Raw genomic sequence first — 23,130 nt, forward strand, 5'->3', positions numbered from 1 at the left:
TGAGTGCTGTCTTTCCTGGCGGTTAAGCTTGGTTTAGGTGCTGGGCCCCCAGGGAGGGATTGAGCTGCTTACTGCCCAGTCAGCCCAGGCTTGCGCTGGAGACAGCTGTAAAGCATCTAGATTTTGCTTTCTTCTCCAGCAGTGGCTTCTCAAACTTGAGCTTGCATCCAACTCTCGCTTGTTAAGACCAGGATTTCTGGGCTCCACTCAGAGGCTGATTCACTGGGTTTGGGGTGGTGGGAGAATCTGCCTTTCTAACAAGCATCCAGGCGATGCCAGCGCAGCACTTTCAGGGGCCGGGCCATACCTTGGGAAGCACTCATCAGACTTCCCAGTGACAGCGCACAAGCAACTCAGGGGCCTTCTATCTTGACTTAGTCTTTCAAAAAAACAACAAAGTATTTTTTGCCAGTTTCATAAAGCTGAAATGTATAGCTTGCTGTCACTGAATTTCACACCTTCAGAAACTCGATAGGTCTAGTTTACAACATTTCACAAGAGAGAAATGTCGGGGCACATGTACACAAGAATCTTGTTCTCATCTAAAAATTGGTAGAAGAGAAATTTATGTAGAGATGAGCCATTTTCATTTTGTTTTTATTTAGGCCATTAAGTTTGCTAGTCTTTGTGAGGAATATCTTGAATTTTCTTTAATAGTTCATCAATATGAAATGTCCTAAAAAGTAGATTGTCTTATTTTTTTAAAAAACATGACAAAGAGGGAACTTTTTTGTCACCCTAGAACAATACTATGTTAAATATCATTTGGGATACTGAGATGTGTATGCAGTGAAGCTAGCTAGCTAGAATGTTAGGAGTCTGAAGAGACTGAACATGCTCAACAGGTGAGAAAACAGGTAGTTACCATACAGCTCGGCTTATTTAATTTTTTTGTATGTAATAACCTGACGTGTATTTAGTGAGGTTATGTAAATCCCATGTCTCTTTCCTTACAGAAAACAGTCCGTGATAAAGAGTACAAGGCCTTTCAAATAAAACTGGAACGGTTAGAGAAGCTGTGCAGGGCTCTTCAAACAGAACGGAATGAGCTCAACGAGAAGGTGGAAGTCCTGAAAGAGCAGGTCTCTGTCAAAGCAGTGGATGGGGATTTAGCGACGCCTGGGGTGCGGCCCTGCGCTGCCCTGGATCCTCACAAGGAGCGGAATGCTTCGTGGAAAAGAGCCCCCAGAGTGCACCTGGAGGCCGAGCCCAAGTCAGCGAGCGCGAAGCCAAAGCCCCCATGCACAGGCTCTGCTCCAGGCATAGAGTCGGTTGACTAAGATGAGGTGTGATCGCTGTGTCGAGAGATATATTTTGTGTATAACTTTTCTCTGTTAGTAGTAACCATTGGTTTTGTGGTGAAAATTTTCTTACTTTTTCTACCATATCTGTATTTTCTTAGAACTACTGGACTTATGTGGTACAGGAGGCTGCTTAGCAGTTCTGAATAGTTTTAATCTATGAATTCTCCTCAGCTGTGTTGCACATCTGCCTCATTGCCCCTTCATTGGAATGCATGTGTTCATTGCCTCGTCCTTTCTCTTCCCTACTCCTTCCTTGCACATAATTATCCTAATTAAAATTTCGCTCAAGACAGGGCCGACCATTACAAAGGAACGTTGTTCTGACAATGGTTCCTTGATGTGAAAACAACAGTAATTTAAACGTCTTGGCACCCGTTAATATTCAAAGAAAGAAAATATCAAGATGATTAGTTTTGTCTAATAGCCCATTTAAATGCTGAGTAAAAATAAAACTAGTATTGGGCCAGAAACAAGCATAGCATATATGATTCAAATTAGATTTGGTAATATTTATACCACTCAACAAATTGAGATGGCCACAAGCCTAGAATCCCTTTAAGTTTTGCCAAAACATGTATATAAAGATGTCACTTGTGAACAAAGTAGTATATACAGCAAATCATTGGACAAACAGGCTTAATGTTTATGTGACTAAAAGTAGTCATTCTGCTTTGGTTTCAGGTTAGAACCCACATGTGGAATCTCAACCACTGGGAGCTCACTGTAGGGGATGGTGGTTTATGTTTCCTTTCCATTTTGGATTTGGGTACATGTTTTCCACTTCCCACAGAAAGCTGATTATTCTTTGAAAACTGCTGTTGACCTTTGCAGTCACTTTTAAGTCCATTGTCAGTTTAAGACAATGAGGGTAAAGTTGTATGTCGCTTTTCACTAGGCAAAAACTCTTCAGTAGCTTCTGGCTACTTGAAAGGTGTTAAGAGTCCCACCAGCAAAGTACTCCAGGGTTTTTAAAAGGGAGTTTTTAATTGTGGATCAGTGCCTACCTGAAACTGACTTAATTTCTGAAACAAACACTGGAACCAACAACATTTTTACTTTGGGAAAACTTAGAGTGCTAGGTAGTCAGGATCTGTACTTATGCTTTCAGTCTGTTTCTCACCCCTTTCTTGGTTACCTTTTTTTTTTTTTTAAAGGAAAAAAATTTCATCAAGGTCCATACACTTGGAATAGGGGAAAAATCTTTAATTCTTTCCTTTGCTTTTTTCAATGTTTAATGTGGCTCAGTTATGCAAATGATTAATCAGGCTGCACTGATGAAGTTTTGACTTTGTCCCTGGTTTAATTTGCATTGAAATGCTTTATGAAATAAAAAGGTTCTACGAGAACTGCTGTTAGCACATTCCACTGAGCAGAACTATCAAACTGACACTTGTTAAATTGCTTACTGGACCAAATAAACTCTGGTTTGTCCAGTTAAAAGGGTTTTCTCTTTGTTAAAAGTTTTATTTGTAAAGTCCTGTCACATTCATGGTTTTAAACTGGGTTGAAAGAATTGAAAATTGTCCAATAGATAGGAAACAGCGCCTGGAGTGGAGGATTATATCTAAGCTTCTACCAACAGTCATGTTAATCGAGGGGCCAGACAGCAGAGGTAAAGAAATCCACAAAGTAGGTTATCTAATTACTCTGTCAAAATGAGTCGGAAGCAAAAATAACAGTACCCTCTAACAGCCTCTTATAAATACCCCCTTCAGCTACTAAATGAAATATTGGACTCATTTCCCCAGGGGGAAGTGAAGGTATATATCAGAAACATAATCTACCTTAAAATTAGTACTAATGATCACATTTCACAAGAACTCTGCTGGATGTACAGCTCTTAATGTTTTATTAAGCCATTTGTGTAGCCCACCACGTTTCTTTGTGGTGCTTGTCCTTTGTGGAAGATTGTAAATCTTAGACCTGTTGCATATTTTCAAGGGCTTTATAAAGCAATGTGATTAACAGTACTTGGCCTGCTGCTTTTGGCTATGTGTTTTTAGCTAGATGCTATCGTAATGTTTAAAGGATATGGATTCTGTCTGGGATGCGTTTGGTGTCCTTTCAGAATCTTTCCTCCCATTACCCTGTGAATAAAAACAAACGGGACCCTCAGAGGAGGACACCCTAAAGCTATCACCTCACCAGCCCAGTGTTGTGGCTTTGTAGCACACCCTGTATCTACCACATTCTAGAACACTGTAATGCTTCTAGGCTGGCCCAGAAAAGGTTTAAATGTCAAATTCACTTAAACTGCATTTGTTTGCACCATCATGGAATCTTGATGTGTATTATTTATGGTGACAGTAGATTACAAGGTGTAGAGAAAACTTGGGTTTTGGATAATGGACCATTTCATCCTCAGACTTGTAGGAGTACACTTCTTGGTCTCGAGACCAATATTTTTCAGTTATGTATGCAACTGCCTTTATTACACCTGGTTATCACAATTCAACTCTCAGGTGTTGCAGAAAAATCTACCTCTTTCAGACTGTAGATGGAAATAACTGTGAAAAAATGATGCAGATATCTTCTAGTTTGTGCTAAACACACTGCTTTATTTTTACAGCCCACGTCTTTCATGAGGATATGAATTGTTAAGAGGCAGTCTTGTTTTGCTTTTCAAAGACATTTTGTAGAGATTTTTCACTAATGTGAATCTGATTTTATCTACTTGATTCTGTATAGATTAAGTAAATATGTATGATAAATTTAACAGCTTCTGTGTATTCTTTTACTACCCATGTGGCCTTAATTGTGTAACAAGTCCAAAGGTACAATTTTACCCATTTCTACTCAAAGTAGATATATGCACACACCTCCCCACTCCTACACCAAGCTTATAAAAGAATGAAGCAAAATTTATTTTAAAACTTTATTTCTGCAAAGCCAATCAAGAAGTGTTGGAAGGAAAAAGTGTAAAAGTTATTCTTGCATATTTGGGAACAGCAAGCACTTAGTTTGAGAAAATGAGGACTTAAAATAGTTGAATCAAAGGCAGTACCCTGCTACTTGTATTTTAAAACAATGGTGATGTTCTTTCTTAAGCAACATTCCTTTCTTCCCTAATAGCTACAATATGATACAGTACGCAACAGCTCACTTGAAAGTGCTAGAATCAGAGGGTAAAGAACGCCATAAGCCATCCCACTTAACATTTTCTACTATACAATGCCTTTTTGGTGCTTGAGAAATCAAGCATTTGTGTAGCATTACATTCAATAGAAACATGTTTCATACTTTGGGTTTAAGATCCTTGTCCCTCCAGTTCCGATGTTGTGACATCTGACTCTTCATCATTGTAAATATTTTCAGCCTGGAGATAACCAAATAAATTCACAGGTAAAACTCCCTATGGTTTTCACAAGATCATCTAAAAACAGAATTTAATATTTATCCAGAATTTTACTAGGTTTTTTTTTTTTTAACATGTCCTCCCAAAAATTTAAGGAAAAGGTAGGCCAGTATTCTCAAAAATTATTTGCCAGTATGTAATTCCACATACACACCTAGCCTGCCATGCATTACTTATTTTGATCATTGTTCGTAAGAGGCTTTTTCCAAAAGCATTTTTAGAGGGATCTACAGCCCAGATGTTTATGAAAGGCTTGGTTAACACCTAAACACCTTAAAAATGTCAAGTACTTAGCACTCGTAATCAGAGAACTTGGTATCATTTGAATGCCTTGACATTTCCTTCCTGTATCCCTCATGCCCACAACACAGTACAGACACTGGACACAGATAGTGATGCTAAGACCCCCAGTGGATGAAGAGTGCAGCAGCAACAACAAAAATCGGAGCACCAGTATGGAACTAAATTGTGTTGTTAAAATGGGAAAAATTATTTTAAACTGTTTCCTTTCTATAAATGTTAGGTACAATATGCACTATTTGAAATAATCCTATTATATCACTAGTAAATCTCTGCCTTACAAGATAGTCATTCAAGAAAAATATTTTAACTCACCATTTGCCATATCTGCATGATGTTATCCTCAGACACTGAGCAAATGACCCAAGGCTCATTGGGGTTCCAGCTAAAGTCTGAAATCTTGGCAGTGTGTCCTCCATGAATAAACTGTTAGTAAGAAGAAAAAAAGCTCTGGTTTCATATACTCTCCTGTTAATTCTGATTCTTGTATTAAAGATTTTAAAAACAGTTTTTACAGCATCAGTATTTCAACTGGGGGTAGGGGCACTGTGCCATGGTTTACATTTAGAGCGAGGGCTTTAGGCTCAGTCATCTACCCCACCTACTTACTTTGCAAATTTCCAAACCTTCAGAAAAGGTGGTAGAATATAGTACAATGAATACCTGACCTGTATATCCTTCACCTAGATTCACCAAGTAATAATATTTTGTTTACATACGCTTTATCTGTATGTGCCTATACAATGAAATGGCTAGGTACCTCAGCCTGCGTCCCCTAAGAATAAGGTCACTTTCCTACATAACCACAATGCTGTTTCCATACTGAATACGAAGAACACTAATCCAGCATGAGTCACTGGTATACGGTTAGGTAATCAATCTGTTTCGAGCATGTCATGTTACGTACTCTTCTACGCTGGGCCTCCCTGAGCAGTCTCCTGGTTCTCCCCCTGCCCACTTTACTAAAAGAAAGGCATACCTCTTGCCCATCCTCAATCTTTCCAAGGTACACTGCCCCAGGGTCAAAGAAAATCCCTTGGGCTCCAAAAGTGTAGCTCCAGAGTCTCTCCATAAGTTATGCCTAAACCAAGAGAACTTTGCTAGAACATGCTGAAAGAGGCAGCCTTATTTCCTGCAAGAGACGACCTCATGGGAAGGAACTGTGCCTTCTTTACTTTAGAATTAAGATTCCGAGTAAACAGTTCTTCAAGGACAACATTAATAACATTGTTTTCAACTGGAAAGTCACACTTTCTGACAAAGTCTGATTTGACTCTTTAGTTTGACAATGAGGTGTCTGTCTACCAGTTAGGTTATCTGCAATGTAACTATCTAATAACCTTATTAGTTTCAAAATGAGGTAGTGGTAAACAGCTTTTCCAAAATACTGTTAAGGGGTACACAAGTGAAAATACTTTAAGATCACTGGGGCTTGGAATACATACAAGAGTCATCAGAGCAAGATACTGTTATGTTAAAATTATAGTTAGAATACAGTTGACTACTCCTAAATGTCCCTTGATTTCAGGCTCTCTTCTGAAGAGCAAAATCCTAGTTGATTTTCTCAAGGACCATGAAATTGTTGCAGAGCTGTAATATACAAAGTAATACACTTTCCTCTTCCCGTGATAGCAAAAAATAGCTGGAAACCTTGAAAACATTATGCTAAGTGAAAGAATCTGGCACAAAAGACCACATATTGTATGATTCCATTTATATGAAATGTCTAGAATAGCCCAGAGCCAGAGAGTAGATTAGTGGTTGCCAGGGGCTGGAAGAGGAATGGGAGGTGATAGCTACAGTTTCTTTTTGAAGGGATGAAAATGTTCTAGAATTGATTTGTGGTGATGGCTGTATAAGTCTATGAATACACTAAAAATCATTAACTTATACGCTTAAAATAGATTAATTGTATGGTATATAAATTATCTTAATAAAGCTGTTATCAAAATAAAAAATAAGTGAAATAGCTGGGAATGCCTTTTCTAGAAAATACTTAAAAACTATGAAGCCTTGTTCACAAAACAGACTTTTCAGAACAAGTTGCTTAATATAGAAAAAAATAATATTCAGATACTACCACCTGGCTATGGCAGTAGTTTATTGAGAAATACTCTTCTTTCCACTTAGCTTTAACTTGAAACCCAGAGGAATACTCTGCTTTTATCAACAGTGCTATAAACCGTGAACATGCTGGGGCGTCTGTGTCTCATCACACCCGGTTTCTGTCCAGAGCTGCTGGGACATGGCAACTACCTGGCTAAGGAGTAAAAAGGCCAGGGTGTTTGTTCAAGGCGGGACATGGTGGGCATCTTCTGTGGGCAGGGCTTAGTCTCAAGGGCCTTCTTTACCTTTTAGAACTTGTGAGGGAAGTACAAGTATACAAAAACTAGTACTGGCATTTGGAACTAAATAAAACATATGTTACAATGATGAATGACTATCTGCCAAATGACTGGAAGAGACAAACACTGAATTTAGAGCAAGGACAAAGAACCATGCTAAGTCCCGCAATGCTTCACAGAGAAGTGTACACTGAAGGACTCACAGACAGGAAGAATGAGGAGGACAGACACTACCACATAATTATGCCTTCAAGAGATAGAGGAGATGCAAGATGATTCAATTAGAAACAGGAGGGAGATGGTGGGCACTGCTGGCACCAACAAGGTCAAGGAAGCATTCATTTTCTGGGCAGGGAACTTAAAAAATCAGGTCATTAAAATTTTTTTCTCATACTGTTAGAAAGTGTTAAGTATTGCTAACTGAAGAGCAATTATACTCACCCCAAACCCTCAGAAATATTAGAGTTAAAACTAGTGAGAAATTACTACACACTATGCCCCAGGACCTCCAACTACTCTCATTGAAACATTTGTAAAAACCTACTGGGCTCCATTTACTATTTCCGATAAATGCCAAAGCCCAATCACAATAACCTCCAGAACCTCCATTTTGAAATCATCTGCAACAGCTAGAATGTGAAGTTCTGGCTCATTTTTGAGATAAATGGACCAACGACAAATAATCCAATCTGCAAATGACATTTCATCTTCCGTAAGAAAGCCAAAGCATACCAGGAGTTCTGGAGGCCCATCTTCTGCATCTTCTGCTGATTGTTCTTCTCCAATTTTACTATTAAGAAAGAACACAATGCTTTCATTATTGAAACTCTTGCAGCATGAATGTATGCTAAACCAGTATCAGCCCAGAAAGCTATCTTAAAATGCACACACACTCAAAAAACCAATTTATTTTTATACTACAATTAGTTTTTTTTTTTTAAATAGAGACAAGGTCTCACACCATGTTGCCCAGGCTAGCCTAGGAATTCCTGGGCTCAAGTGATCTTCCTGCCTCAGCCTTCTGAGTAGCTGAGACTATAGGTGCGCACCATTGTGCCCAGCTAGGGTTTTTATATTAATTATTTGGTGGGAGGATGGGATGTTTACTTCCTGGAAGTGAGTTACAGTTGTTCATAATTGAAGCTGTAGAATGAGGAATTATTATTAATAATAAACATTAATTCAAAATTCCTTCAATATTTTAACCTTGTTTACTGTATTAGAATTAAAAGGTGAAAAGTCTATTTTAAAAATCTACACATGAGGCCGGGCGCGGTGGCTCAAGCCCGTAATCCTAGCACTCTGGGAGGCCGAGGCGGGCGGATTGTTTGAGCTCAGGAGTTCGAAACCAGCCTGAGCAAGAGCGAGACCCCGTCTCTACCAAAAATAGAAAGAAATTAATTGGACAGCTAAAAATATATAGAAAAAAATTAGCCAGGCATGGTGGCGCATGCCTGTAGTCCCAGCTACTTGGGAGGCTGAGGCAGTAGGATTGCTTGAGCCCAGGAGTCTGAGGTTGCTGTGAGCTAGGCTAACGCCACGGCACTCACTCTAGCCTGGGCAACAAAGTGAGACTCTGTCTCAAAAAAAAAAAAAAAAAAAAAAATCTACACATGAAATGGTGCACAGCCCCTAAACTTCACTCTTAAAGCTTTTTGCATTCCAGGAGTGAAATACAATTACACATCAGTACTCTAGATCTGTCTAAAGATATGGCAACAAAACAACTTTAACTATAGAATGTATAAGCCAAGGAAAGGCTTTTAAGGTTTCTTTTCTTCTCTTAAAAAAAATTTCAATTTGCAGAATTTGCCAGTAATCCCCCAATAATGAAATCACTCTTTAAGTTACTTATCGAATGTCAGCTTTATATCTCGCTAAAAGATACACATGCTAGTAATAACCACTTTAAAAAAAAAATTCAAAATACAGCCTTCCAAACAAGACTTTCTTTTTCCCTTCCCATAAAACTGACCAAACAAACCTAAACATGTAGGATTGCTAGACAAGTATATTTCTCTTCCCCGTCAGGAGTATAGTTGCTAACACCATTTTAATCCTGAATTTTATCTAATATAATTTTAGTATTAAGTTATGGGCTGAGCATGGTGGCTCATGTCTGTAATCCCAGCACTTTGGGAGGCAGAGGTGGGAGGATCCCTTGAGGGCAGGAGTTAGAGACCAGCCTGGGCAACACAGTGAGAACTCATCCCTACAAACAATTTAATAAGTAGCTGGGTGTGGTGGCATGCATCTGTAGTCCCAGCTACTCTGGAGGCTGAGGCAGGAGGACCACCTGAGCCCAGGAGTTCAAGGCTGCCGTGAGCTATGATGGCACCACTGCACTCCAGCCTGGGCGACAAAGCAAAACTCTGTCTCTTAAAAAAAATAAAAAATAACAGTTATGAACGAATTATAAGAAATTATACACAACATCCACAAATTACTAGCACCTTTAGGGGCAATACAGTTGCCAGGGCATCAGACTTCCAAACATTGCTGTAACACTTCACACAACCACTGTATAATTTTGTCTTAGGTTTTTAATTTTACTACTAAAATTGTTTTTAAATAAAATAGAAGAATGCATCCAAATATCTGGTTTAAAGATTTTCTGCATCTTCAAGAATCTTTCGTGGTGAGTTTGTTCCATAAGAAACTTTGAACATTAGATGTTTTAAGTTTTACATGCGATGTGAGCATTTTATTCTGAAGTGTCTCTTCCATACATTGAAGAGGGGTCTACTGTCTCCATAATTAAGACAGCCTTAGTTTTAACATACAGGTTGAGCATCCCAAAACCCCCAAATCTGAAATGCTCCAAAATCCAAAACTTTTTAAGCACTGACATGGAGCTCAAAGGAGATGCTTGTTGGAGTATTTTGGGTTTTGGATTTTCAGGTTTGGGAAGTTCAACTGCTAAGCATAATGCGGGCATTCCAAAATCTGAAAAAATTCAAGAATCAGAAACACTTCTGGTTTCGAGCATTTCAGATAAGGGATGTTCATATCTGTACTAAATTTAGTCCATTTCAAAATAAAACATTTAATACAAGCAGGAAGGGTTTTTTTGGTAATTCTATGATTCAAACCTAAGATGATGACATCTTATGGAGAAATATATAACTGAGCAACTTTATAGTGGTTCTAAATAATGCTCACACAAAAAAAAGTAAAGGTGTCTGAAATTCTTAGAACAGCAACTCTGAAGTCAAGCACTTAAGAATTGGGAAAGTATGGCCAGGCGCGGTGGCTCACGCCTGTAATACTAGCACTCTGGGAGGCCGAGGGAGGCGGATTGTTTGAGCTCAGGAGTTCAAAACCAACCTGAGCAAGACTCCGTCTCTACTAAAAATAGAAAGAAATTAATCGGACAAGTAAAAATATATAGAAAAAATTAGCCGGGCCTGGTGGCGCATGCCTGTAGTCCCAGCTATGCGGGAGGCTGAGGCAGGAAGATCGCTTGAGCCCAGGAGTTTGAGGTTACTGTGAGTTAGGCTGACGCCATGGCACTCACTCTAGCCAGGGCAACAAAAGCGAGACTTTGTCTCAAAAAAAAAAAAAAAAAAAAAAAAGAATTGGGGAAGTCATACAATGAGCCCTGGAGAACATAAGCTCTCTGATAGCATGGACTGTCCTTGTCCCCTTCACAAAGGTCTCCCTAGCAGTTATACTACCCACAGCAGGAGCTCACATCTGCAGAATGAATCAATGAAAGCACACAGGAGCAAATGGTAAAAAAAAAAACTCTTAGAAGAATAATCCTGCTGGTGTACTATGAGATCCAACGAGACATGAACAGCTAGCTAGCATTTATTCCTTTCTATAGCAAGAGTGTTTTAAATATAATCATTTGGATGCAAAACACACACACACACAAAACTTCATGCCTGAATATCAAGAGATAAACAAAACTCACAACAAAAATTTATTTTATGGTCCATTTGCTGATTTACTTCCTTTTATAGAACAAAGGCTCTTTAGGAAGGCACTTAAAAGTTTAATATTAGGCTTATTGAAGTGGGATTAGGAAATTGCTTTTCTAGTTTATGAATCATTACATAACCTGCCAGATTAGCATATTTCTTTAGTGTCGCATCATAGGACTCTGAGTTACCTTAAATCCCACACATTCAGGCGGCGATCAGTACCACTTGAAGCCAGAATAGTTTCGTTATGTGGAGACCAGTGGACCTAGCAATAGGTATTTTGAAAATGTATTTAGTGAATCATCCGTTGCTAGGTTTGTGGCTATTGTTCTAATCTCTGATATTTTCCCATCTTGTACTCTGTAATCTTATCCTCAGCCTAAAGACCTCACCCCCTTGTCCCAGCCTTCCAAGTGCTCTGAAATAGCCCAGCTCCAGCCTGTCCCCAGGAAGTTCGCGTTCCTCAGTACTACGCAACTAAGGATTCCAACAAATTTATTCAGCACCATAACCATCCCAGAAGCTCTTAAAATTTTCAATGTGGTATCTCTTAACCTATGCAAATCTCTATGTTAAAATATGTACATTTTTTCAGTAGTGGACCCACCAATCTGGTATACCTTAAGTGAAGAATCCTTGGATTTTGTTTTTCAAACTGATCCTGTTTTGTGAGGATTTTCCCTCTACTTCTGAACTAATAACCTCTTAAAAAGCTCTAAGCTATTTCTTACTAGTTTACTCATAACAGTAAAAAAAGGAGCTATCTAAAAAAAAAAAAAAGTCCCATGCCTTCCATATAAAAGAAAAAATTAAAATCCCCCTGCCCCCACCCAAAAAGTTACTGAAGCCTGACATACAGACACCAGAAAACAGTCACGTACCTGGAAAATTTCATCTTTATGTGATTCAAAGGTATGGAGCTTTAATTTTAAGTTACGCAGATCCCATAAAGCTACGGTCTGAAGAAAAATGACAAATAGAAATGAATTTATTTCTGTGCTTTACTTAAGAGCTGTCAAATATCTGATTAAAGCACAAGACAACAGCTTTTATAAACAACATGCAAAAACTTTGAAACCTTATCTGCAGAGCCGGTTGCTAGAATGAACTCGCTATAGGGATTGAACGAGAGGCAGTTGACCTCAGCAGTGTGCGCATCCACCAAGTGGCTCGGTTTGGAGGTGGTATTGGACCTGGTATCCCATCTAAAACACAAAGAAAGCACACAGCACCCAAGAAGGACGCTCAAGCCTCCCAAGATTCTCACACACACACTCACACTGGGCCCCATGTCAGTGTCATTCCACTCAGCACCACTGACACATTCTAAATCTGTGGAGAACAAACTCAGGCTCTATTGTTTCTGGTTCCTCTTCTATTAGATTCTTTGCTTTAATTACAACTACTTCAAGCATACATAAAATACAGACTTTGTAGAGAATAATATAACAATTTACTACCTACAACTAGCCTTGACAAATTTCAGTATTTTGTCACATTTGCATCAGATATTAATTAGTTTATAAGATAAGAAGCATTACAGGTGATTGAATGCAGCCCCGTGGCCACACCCTGATGAAATCATTCTCCTCCCTGACCTCCAAGTGAAGACACTCTGGATCTCAGTTTTGATATTTACCACTACCAACTATGTTCCTTCACATTTACATACCTGTTTTTTTTAATAAACCGTGTTTATCCATATAGCACAGTAATTTATGTACAAAGGCCATTACCTATATGTAATTTATTATATGTCAATTATACCTCAACTAAAGCTGTTTCTTTTTTTTTTTAAGGCCATAACATAACTTTAAAAAAGGAAATCAGACCACAATCCACCGCGATCACTGACTGTCATTCAGGTCACCCATCTAACATAATTCCATTGAACTTTCCACCTTACATCATAAGTTTCTGATCATCAGCGACAGATCCAAACAATGACTCGTGCAGCAGATGCCAGGCCACATCCTCTACAACAGCTGAGTGGCCGGTAAAGATCGCTTTAGCATCCACAATTTTGCCTTCCTTTGGTCCTGCGTTTATATCCCACAGACAGACAGTCTGAGGGAGAAGGGGGGGAGAACAAAAGCTGTAAGAGATTGAACTTAAATGCTAACACCTTATTTAATACACCTTCATTAGAAACAAAACTATTTGACTATATAAAATTTAGAAATAAACAGAAGGGAGAGGAAATATAAACAAACAGTAGAGGGTGGGTGTAGCCTCCATGTCAGATGCAGAGGGGAAGGAAACTCCACTGTAATGAGGGCAGGGGGAGACCAAGTATGGCGGCAGGCATGGGACACTTGGGTTGGAGTTTCTACCTACACATACATTCAGACATTCAGGTATCCAAAATTCATCTAGATGACACAACAAATCACTGAGAGGCGCTCAGTATCTACAGAACAGAAATGCACATCCTAAAAATTCACATTGGGTTGAGAAATCCAGGAATTAGAACTAAAATGTGCCTCTTAAAAAGCAAAAGTCTTTCAGACAAGTCTCTCACTTCATGGCAGAAACCACCACAGACATCAGGTTTGACAGTTGAATGACCCTGGGCCAAAAACCTCTACTAGTCTACTAAGAGAGGTCAAAGCTTGGGGCCTACAGACAGATCCCCCATGGTGTACTCTTCGAAACAACAGCAGAGCCCAGGGAGAGGTCACAGGGCCTTCCCCGGGCCTCAAAGATCACAGTAGCCCACAAATCATGAGCCTTCATGATCTGAGTTTTCTCTTGACATCCTATCACAAAAAGAATTAAGAGGAAAGTCTTAAGTTTTTAATGAAAAATATTGCAAGCTATAGGGCAATGATTCTCATTCAATGGTTTAAAATAAGAAGTGATTCCACCAAGGTATATTAGCACTAATTTTAATTCCACTGGCACTGATATGAGCTTCATCTCTAAGTCACTTACATGAAGGGGTTTCTGAAACAAAGCTATTTCCCAGCACATTTTCCCAGTAACAAAACCTTTTCTTTACACAATACATATGCCCTTAGTCTCTTGTTACTTACACACTCAGATGTCCAATTTACACGCACTGAAGAGAAAGGAACTTGTGGAGCTCTTGCCATCACCCCTGCTCCCCACCTCAGAAGGACCCTGGGGAGATTAGCACGATGCCTGGCACATGAGGAGCCCTTGGTAAATGTCAGCTATTATTATTATCAGCCATTTCCAGCCCAGTGTCTTCAAAAGGTACTAGTAATTAGGTTACTGAGTACAGCCCACCTTCCCTATTTGGGAAACCATCCCACATACACTTAGAGGGAAGAAGCTTATTTTCAGAAAACCAAGGCAGATGCTTGCTTCTCTGGCCTCCTTAGCAGCTGGGATGCAGGAGTGTGACAGAGGCTCCGTCATCCCCCAAGACTGAACTGTAAACAGCAATGGGAGAATCTGTTCTGATGGTGGCGGTGCTGGGGGCAGCAACATCCACTTCCCAAGGTGGCCACAGCGATGTCTTTACTGGCCTGACTTGGGTCATGGATCTGGCCTCACCTCTTTCTTTCAGGGCAGTTTTCTAAGCCTCACTCTCTAGACATCACAGCAATGCTGTGAGCCACCCTACCCAATGCTCCTCCACCAATAGATTCCTTTTCTGTTGAAATTAGCCAGAGTTGGTCTTGGCTGCTTACAAGTAAAGAACCTTCACTGAGGCAATTATCTACTTTCAATACTTCAAGTAGTTTAACAGGAATAGCAATCAACAAAAATATAAAGGTCTGCCAAGTGACTGGCCCTATTCTAGGCACAAAGATATCCTAAGGAAGCAGGCAACGAACCTACTCTCATGAAGTTGCTTATGAAATGCTAACTCTGGCCAAGTTACATGAGCTTTCAAAAGCCCCAGAAGCCTACACGGCCTATGGTTGTAATTACATCAAATGCGTTTTGCTTATAGTAAGGGTCTATGAGAGAAGATATTGGGATGTGAGTGATAAGAATGCCATAAACACCGATCTACAATAAAGTTAACACAATCGCTTTGCATTCATGTGGTACTTTTAATTGCTAAATACTTTACATTTAGAGTACCAAGGCAATTCAATAGGGAAAGATTAGTCTGTCAACAAATTGTGCTAGGAAAACTGGATATCCACATGCAAAAGAATGAAGTTGGACCCCCTACTTCACACCATAAACAAAAATTAACTCAAAATAGATCTAAGACCTAAAATATAAGAGCAAAAAGTATAAAACTCTTAGAAAACATAGGTGTAAGTCTTTGCAACGCTGGATTATGCAATGATTTCTCAGATACGATACCAGAAGTACAAGTGACAAAAAGTACAAAAACTGGACATCAAAATTAAAAACTTTTGTGCTTCAAAGGACAAGATCAAGAACATTGAGGCTGGACGCAGTGGTTCAAGCCTGTAATTCGAGCACTTTGGGAGGTCAAGGTGGAAGGACTGCTTGAGGCCAGGAGTTCAAGACTAACCTGGGCAACATAGAGAGACCCCCATCTCTAAAAATAAATAAATAAATAAATAAAAATTTAAAAATCAGCTGGGGGTGGTGGCACCTGCCTGCAGTCCTAGCTACTCGGAAGGCTAAGGGAGGAGGATCCCTTGAGCTCAGGAGTTTGAGCTATGAGCATGCCACTGCACTCCAACCTGGGTGACGGAGTGAGACTCTGTCTCTTAAAAAAAAAAAAAAAAAGACAACCCACAGGATGGGAGAAAATCACAATATCACTTTACACCCACTAGGATTGCTGTAATAAAAAAGACAGACCAGTGTTGGTGAGGATGTAGAGAAACTGGAACACTCATGCACTGCTCGTGGGAATGTAAAATGAGCAGCCACTTTGGAAAACAGTGTGGCAGTTCTTCAAAAAGTCAGTTACCAGAGGATGCAACAACTCCTAGGTAATCACCCAAGAGAAATGAAAGCATACACCCACACAAAAACTTGCACACAGATGTTTATAACAACATCGTTCAAAATAGCCAAAAAGTAGAAACAACCCAAATCTTCATCAACTGATAAATAGATAAGCAAATTATGGTATCTCCACACAATAGAACATTATTGAAACACAAAAAGGAATGAAGTAGAAGCAATGTTCCTTGAAAACATTATGCTAAGTGAAAGAAGCCCAACAGAAAAGGCCACATATTATATGATTCCATTTATATAAAACGTCAAGAAGAGAAAGCTATAGAGACAGAAAATGAATTAGTGGTTACCAGGAGCTGGGCGAAGGGGACAGCAGGGAGTGATTGCTTAATGGGTACAGAATTTCTTTTTGGGATATTTGATGAAAATATTTTAGAATTAGCAGAGTTGGGTGCACTCCTTTGTGAGTATACTAAAACCCACTGAATTGTACACCTAAAAAATAAACTAAGAAAATATTTTCTATAAATCAGGCCCCACACTCTACAGAATTTCCATTATAAGAGCCTAGAGGTCGTCCTCTTTGAAACAATGGGAGGCCTTCTGCCCACCCTCCCTCCATTCTAAGGGTGCTTTAAAAGACCTCTGTGGAATCCTAAGACTCTTAACAGGGCAGTCTGAAAACCATCACTCTAAATTCTGAGAAAATGTTATCACAATAATCAGCAGTATTATCTTATAAAACCTTTCATCTATACAGTGCTCCTTCAGTGCAGAGCTGTCTGACACTTTAACTCTCAGTATACAAGCAAATTACGAAGAATATGTTTTCTCACATGGTCATCAGATGCACTTAGGAGATGTCCACTCAAATTAGAATTCCAGGAAAGACCATAGCCTTCCTTTTGGTGACCTCTTAACCTAAGATCAGGATTACATTCTCCACTTGGGTCTAAGAAAAAAAGAAATACATTAGCTACTAAGTTATTACGTTTATCAGAACTGGTGAGAGCAAATTCTCACTCCTTCATTGAATGAGCCATAACAGCCAACTGCACTTGAACAAGGACTTGGTCTGACCCATAACCACTTTGAAAAGTGGTTCTCTCTGCTTCATTTTAAATACTCAATGCACGCTGAGCCTCATGACTATTAAATGACTGGTTTCTTTGGAAAACCTAATATTTATCTCCAACACAAAATACCTAAAATTATAGCTATCTCACAAATTTGTGTAGTAGTAACCCCATCCCCCCACCCCTAGTCCATTTTTAGAAATATTTCTAACACAGCAGGTCAGTCCTTGTATCCCTATAGAGTAGCCTGCAACCATGAATGACCCTTGGCCAACCCCTGGGAATGTGACCCTCAGGAAGTTCTTTACGTCATTGACTGATGAAGCTGTACACACCCAGAGCAGTGGGGCATGCTGTAGGGACTTGTCAAGACTTGTAGGACTGTTTAGCAAGATTAATGATATATGTGGCTTCTCTGCTAGGGTCCTGAGTTTCTGTAACCATGGCTGGTCACAGGGCAGGATATGCCTATGCGACCAGGCCTTCATAAAAACCTCAGACCCTAAGACTTAAACAGGCCCCCCTGGACAGAGACATTTAGCACATGTTCCTGTGATTTGCTGCTAGAGATAAGGCATGTCCTGTGAGGTCCTGGCGGAAAATGGCTCAGAAGCCTGGGGCTGACCTCTCTGGACTTCACCTGTGTATCTTTTCCCTCCTGCTTTTGCTCTGGGCCCTTTGCTGTAACAAACCTTAGTTAGCCATGAGTATAAACTGCTATTAGGCTCTTATGGCAAATCACTGAACTTGAGGACGGTATGGGACCCCCAAAGCAATTTTTGTACCTTTAAAGATTATAGAGTATACTACTTTGAATGACCTAAAAAACATTACCATTTTGCATCAAGAAAAACACTCAATTAATGGCTTGACTTTGTTATTACATACCTGGTTTAGCAGGATGTTTTGTATAGTCAAAAACCAACACATCAGATGATGGTGTTTTTGTAGCAATGATGTGAGGATTCTGCGGCATGTAACGAGCACGGTTTACTTCTCCTTCATGATTAATTTTAATTTCACATTCGATTTTTCCTGTTACAGAACCAAAGCCACCAAATTCTAATGTGAGGAGAAAGAAATAAACACATACATACACTCGGAATTAAAATTCACAAGTTGCTTGGTTTAATAAACCCAACAGATTTTAACCTTACAGAATACAACACAAAATGATGACACAGAGACAAAACCCAAAAATGTGGGTCCACCTTTCACTTGGAATTTATTTGTTCTCAAAGCCCATTTACACTGGAAAATATTGATAGTTACCTTATGGCAAGTTAATTCAGTTCCACCTTAGATGTAAAACAATGAAAACTAGCCTCTTTCAGTTATAAAGATGAGATAATTACTCTCTAAAATTTCAAATAACCACAAAATAAACAGACCAACAGCTTTTTAGCACAAATACAACTCATCTGGAAGTGCGACACTGAATTAGCATCTTATTTTAGGATTCATCCAAACAGGAAAGGTTTTACCCTGAGGACTATGAACACTTTTTGAGTCTAAAGTCAGAAACATCCTCAACTCAGAAACCTAAGCTAACCCCCACCCCTCCCCAAGGTACACCCCCAAGATACACGTTGGCCCTGCTAGCATACTTGGTTTAACTGCCAGTGGGGTGCCAAGGTTAACCTCTCCATCTGGTGCATGAATAAGACTATACTGTTGCAAAGTCATGAAAAAGGCCTTGTAAAGTAACAAAGCTGCATAACAAACTATGGTAACTTCTGAGAAGCAACAAGATGCTAGCAGAAAAGAATACAAGTAGAGAACATCCAAGCAGATAGAGCCAACAAGAACATTTTCTTTTTTGTGCTCACAGATAAAAACTTGAATTAGTTGCTGACACTTAAAGAAGTTAGCAGAGTTCACACTGTACTTATGTTATTTCTCCCTGCCCTTTATTGTTTCTTCTTTGCACATTCTTTAGCTCATCCTGTGTCTCAGGTCAGGGACCACTAACTCGAATGCCTAACAAAGCTAGGCAGGTAAGAAGTAAAATAGACTGGGGTCTGGAGAAAACACCAAAAGGAGTAAACCACTTCTCAGTTCCAGCCAGTTCTTGCTATGCGGGAATGCTTAAGGAACACTGGCTCTCATGTCCTAGTATCAGCAGCATCTAGCCATTCTTCTCTGCAGCAAACACAGCTCACTATTTCAGTGTGTCTGAAAACCATATCCCAATCCACACAATTAGCCCAAAGCTTCTCTACCCACTGCTCTCACGTGACTACATGCAAAAGCACCTACTTCCCTCTCAGCACTTTCCATCCTGTCAACACAAGAAGTGTGCCTCAGCATCCTAAGGCCACCCCTCCCGATCCTGTCACTTTCTACCTCCTGAGACTTTTCTCCAAATCTGCCCTCCTTTTGACTTTCAACATCCCATCCCTGTGGTCTCCAGTGGTTCTAACCCTTCTGCTACAAAGATACTCAAGTTTCCTACTTCTTTTAGTTAAAATAACCTGAACAGCTCTCCTTTTTAAAAAATTGGGCTTCCAGGTACAATTTACTTTGGACAGAGTTTTGTTTTCTCCAACTCAAAAGACTGAAAAGTCACTGTTTCAATGACCATAATATCTATTAAAAAATACAATAACTGAAAATTTAAAAAAGTGTTAACTGTGAATTATTTCAGCCACTTGTTAGAATGTAATACACTGGATGTGTAACTTTAATAATTTAATATATCTCTATATTATAGACACTGTTAAACTGAATGCCCAATAAGTATGTATTTCAGGACTAAAAGCCATTAAAATTTTTCTGATTACAACAATATTTACCAAAATAAAGTGTAAGGTTGTGGGAGAACGAATTCTAAGTTGTGGGGGGTGGTAAACTGGGTAAATACCTTTGGAGAACAGTTTTGTATTATTTTTAATTAACAAGGAATACACCATACAATCCAGCAGTTTCACTACATTAGATAATATTTTATTTTCAATAAGAAAAAACCTAAAGCAAATCTTAGAAAACATACGATCATCAAACCATTTGGGGCTGTGAAGAAAGAGTTAATCCAGCAGGTCTGGTTGCTTAATCCTCACATCTCTCAGGGACACTGGGGCCATTACTGCCCCTTGGCCAACTCCTGGGAACATGCACCTCAGAATGTTCTTTATGTCACTGATGGATGATAACTTTTGTAGCATACACCTGGAGCAATGGACCATGCTGTACCAGTTTGTCAGGGTTGCTTTGCAGAAATATTAAGATTAATGATATGCACCTACTTTCATTATTGGGGTCCTAAGCTTCAACTGTCATGGCTGGTTGTCAGCAGGATGTGCCTACACAACCAGCCCCCCAAGAAAGCCTCAGACCCAGAGACCCAAATGAGCTTTCTGTGGGCAGAGATATTTCACACATGTCCCTCTAGTTTGCTGCCAGAGAGAAAGCAAGCGCATCCTGTGTGGCCTTGGACAAGACTTGTGCCAGACCTCCCCAAACTCGCCGATGCATGTCTTTTTCCTGCTCCTTTTGTTCTGTATTCTTTACTGTTTTTAGCCACAAGTATAATTTGCTCTTGTGAGTCCTTCTAGCAAAACTTGGGGGTGTCATGGGAATACTAAAACAGGGGAGTATGTGTTTGACATTAAAAAGAAGTCGACAGCCCCTAAATTAACCATACCACCACTGCCCTTCTCCCCCACCCAAAATCCCCACTATTAACTTTTTGGTATATATGTCTGATTTTTTTCTGTGCATACACCAACACATATTACTTTTACCAAAATGGAATATAGTAATTAAACAGAATACCAGTTATTCACTTAATTTATCTTGGATACCTTGCCATACCAATATATACAGATTTTTCTCATTCTTATTAATTGCTGAGTAGTATTTGAAACATACCATAATGTGTTTAATCAATTTCCTATGAACCAACAGCTGGGTTGCTATGTTGATCCTAATTTTTCAATCCTGCAAATAATAAATACTACTATGAAATCCTTGCACATGTGTGTGTAATTCTGTAGGATAAAACCTTAGAAGTTAAACTGTTGGGCCAAAAGCTAATACTATAAAGCTTTAATAGCATATGCTTTGAAAGACGCATACTCCTTTTGATGTCAATATTGGAATATATAGTATACCTACCACCCTTATCGCTGTCACAGTGGGAAGCATCAAACTGTGCATCATCATTGGGAATATGTACTCGAGCAACCACCAGATGATTCTGCTCATCGGATGTATGAGTCCCCAGCACTAGCCAATGAAGGGCATAATCCTTTCCTTCCGGTCTGTTTAAGAAAGAAAATAAGTCACGCTAATCCTACAAGACATCTTCAGTTGATAACAAATTCAATTTAGTTCCCTCAAAATGTATTAAAATTTCTTTAGCAAATATATACTGAGCTTTAACTATGTACCTGCTCCCACTCTGGTTACCAACTTTACAATCCCTCCATGTGCAAATATAAGAAAATAATCTAACCACAAAATGTACACAGAGGGCCTGCTTCTTTCCTAGAGCCATCCTCCTCTGCCTCGATTATCAATGTGAAAACTACCTTTTCTAAAGAACCACTCTGGGAAAGGTACACCCAGTTCAGTAAATAAAGACAAATATCTATACAAGAGTCCATCACTGATTCCTATCTATAATAATAAATTGAGATTTCCCACCTAAAAAATTTCTGCCTATAGTCTTATTTTAATACACTACATGTTTCTGATTTCCTAATAAGAGGCAACAAACAAGGTAGAATGGAAAGAATAGTGTTGAGCCAAAAAACTGGGTTTAAATCCTCGCTCAAACTAAAATTAGCTGTATGCAATTGCTTAAATCTCAACCTCCCTTGGGCCTCAGGTTTTTCACCTAAAAAATAGGTTTAAGTGCCAATGGCATAATGTGAAACCCCTCACTTACGTTTATGACACCTAAAGTTTATGAAATGAGCATTCTCCATTTTACCAAGGGGTCTTTGTTATCTTATTCTGTGGAGACTCACCCTGAAGCCAAAGAATTTGCCAATGCCTCTTGGCACCTCGGTGATTTTGCATTGGTATCTATCAACAAGGCTTTCCCATTTGCATTATCTAGAACAGCAATTTTTGACTGTGCTCCATGGTCTACCTCAATGTAGAGGACTGAGAAGTAGTGATCTGGGTCCCAACATCAGGTAAGTTAGGCCACTTACCTGTTTATTTCTAAATTTTAGTAGCATAAAGAATTCAGTGGTTTAAAAAAAAAGTCTGAAGGTTACTTCTAGGCATGTAGTTTAGTAATAACTTAAGAAAAGCAAGACGAATTTTTACTAAGAAAAAACCAAAAACACACACTCCCCCCACGCCCAAGAACAGAACAAGGCAGTCACAGGTAAGCAATAGTAACTTGTTTGGAAAAAGACATGGGTCTTAGCTGATACATGCAGTGTGCCAAGAACATGATGTGGCTATCAAAAAAGGTAATTAATTTCATCTTAGATGGTCTTTATATGTGGGGGGTGGGCAATGTGCACGAGCAAGTGCCCACACACACATATATATATTTTAGAGGAGGTCTTGCCACATTGCCCAGGCTGGATTTGAACTTCTAGGCTCAAATGATGCCCCAACCTCAGCCTTCTGAGTAGCTGAAAATATAGGTGCGCACCACCCAGGTGGCCCATTTATTTTTAACCAACACTACACTTGGACAACTGGGCTCTAAGTAATGTACTTTATGAGGACTTGAACAAAATGAATCTTTAACAGAGAATAGTGGCTTAAAAATGAAAGGGAAAGCCAGGTACCTTGTAGTCCTAACTACTTGGGAGGCTGAGGCGAGAGGATTGCTTGAGCCCAGGAGCTCGTGTTTGGCCTGGGCAAAATAGCAAGACCCCTTCTCTTAAAAAAAAAAAAAGAAAAAGAAAGTGAAAGGAGGCAGGACGGAGCAATGTTAGGACTGACATAAAAGGAAAAAAGTGACTTGATTTTTGTGGAGTTAAGCAG

General features: G+C 39.4%; 2 protein-coding genes across 3 annotated transcripts in view; one reads left to right on the forward strand and one right to left on the reverse strand.

Moving 5' to 3' along the window:
* The window catches only part of TXLNG (taxilin gamma), a 47,073-nt gene extending 43,053 nt beyond the window's left edge, over positions 1–4,020 (forward strand). Inside the window, exon 10 of the mRNA XM_012656636.1 lies at positions 957–4,020. Coding sequence (XP_012512090.1) covers positions 957–1,280 — 324 coding nt within the window. The 3' untranslated portion in view covers positions 1,281–4,020. The remainder of the gene's footprint in view (positions 1–956) is intronic.
* RBBP7 (retinoblastoma binding protein 7) overlaps positions 3,372–23,130 on the reverse strand; it is a 24,383-nt gene continuing 4,624 nt past the window's right edge. Inside the window, exons 3-13 of one of the 2 annotated variants that reach the window (XM_012656638.1) lie at positions 21,292–21,437; positions 18,064–18,237; positions 16,936–17,051; positions 13,140–13,300; positions 12,312–12,438; positions 12,115–12,192; positions 11,422–11,498; positions 8,037–8,094; positions 5,275–5,385; positions 4,545–4,620; positions 3,372–3,391 (exon numbers count right to left, since the gene is read on the reverse strand). In XM_012656638.1, the coding sequence (XP_012512092.1) occupies positions 4,552–4,620; positions 5,275–5,385; positions 8,037–8,094; positions 11,422–11,498; positions 12,115–12,192; positions 12,312–12,438; positions 13,140–13,300; positions 16,936–17,051; positions 18,064–18,237; positions 21,292–21,437 (1,117 nt within the window). In that variant the 3' untranslated portion in view covers positions 3,372–3,391; positions 4,545–4,551. Of the gene's footprint in view, positions 3,392–4,165; positions 4,621–5,274; positions 5,386–8,036; positions 8,095–11,421; positions 11,499–12,114; positions 12,193–12,311; positions 12,439–13,139; positions 13,301–16,935; positions 17,052–18,063; positions 18,238–21,291; positions 21,438–23,130 lie in introns of those variants that run through there. The other variant, XM_012656637.1, reaches the window with a different exon arrangement.

Source organism: Propithecus coquereli, unplaced genomic scaffold (assembly GCF_000956105.1).
Source record: "Propithecus coquereli isolate 6110/MARCELLA unplaced genomic scaffold, Pcoq_1.0 Scaffold513, whole genome shotgun sequence".
NCBI classification, from domain to species: Eukaryota; Metazoa; Chordata; class Mammalia; order Primates; family Indriidae; genus Propithecus; species Propithecus coquereli.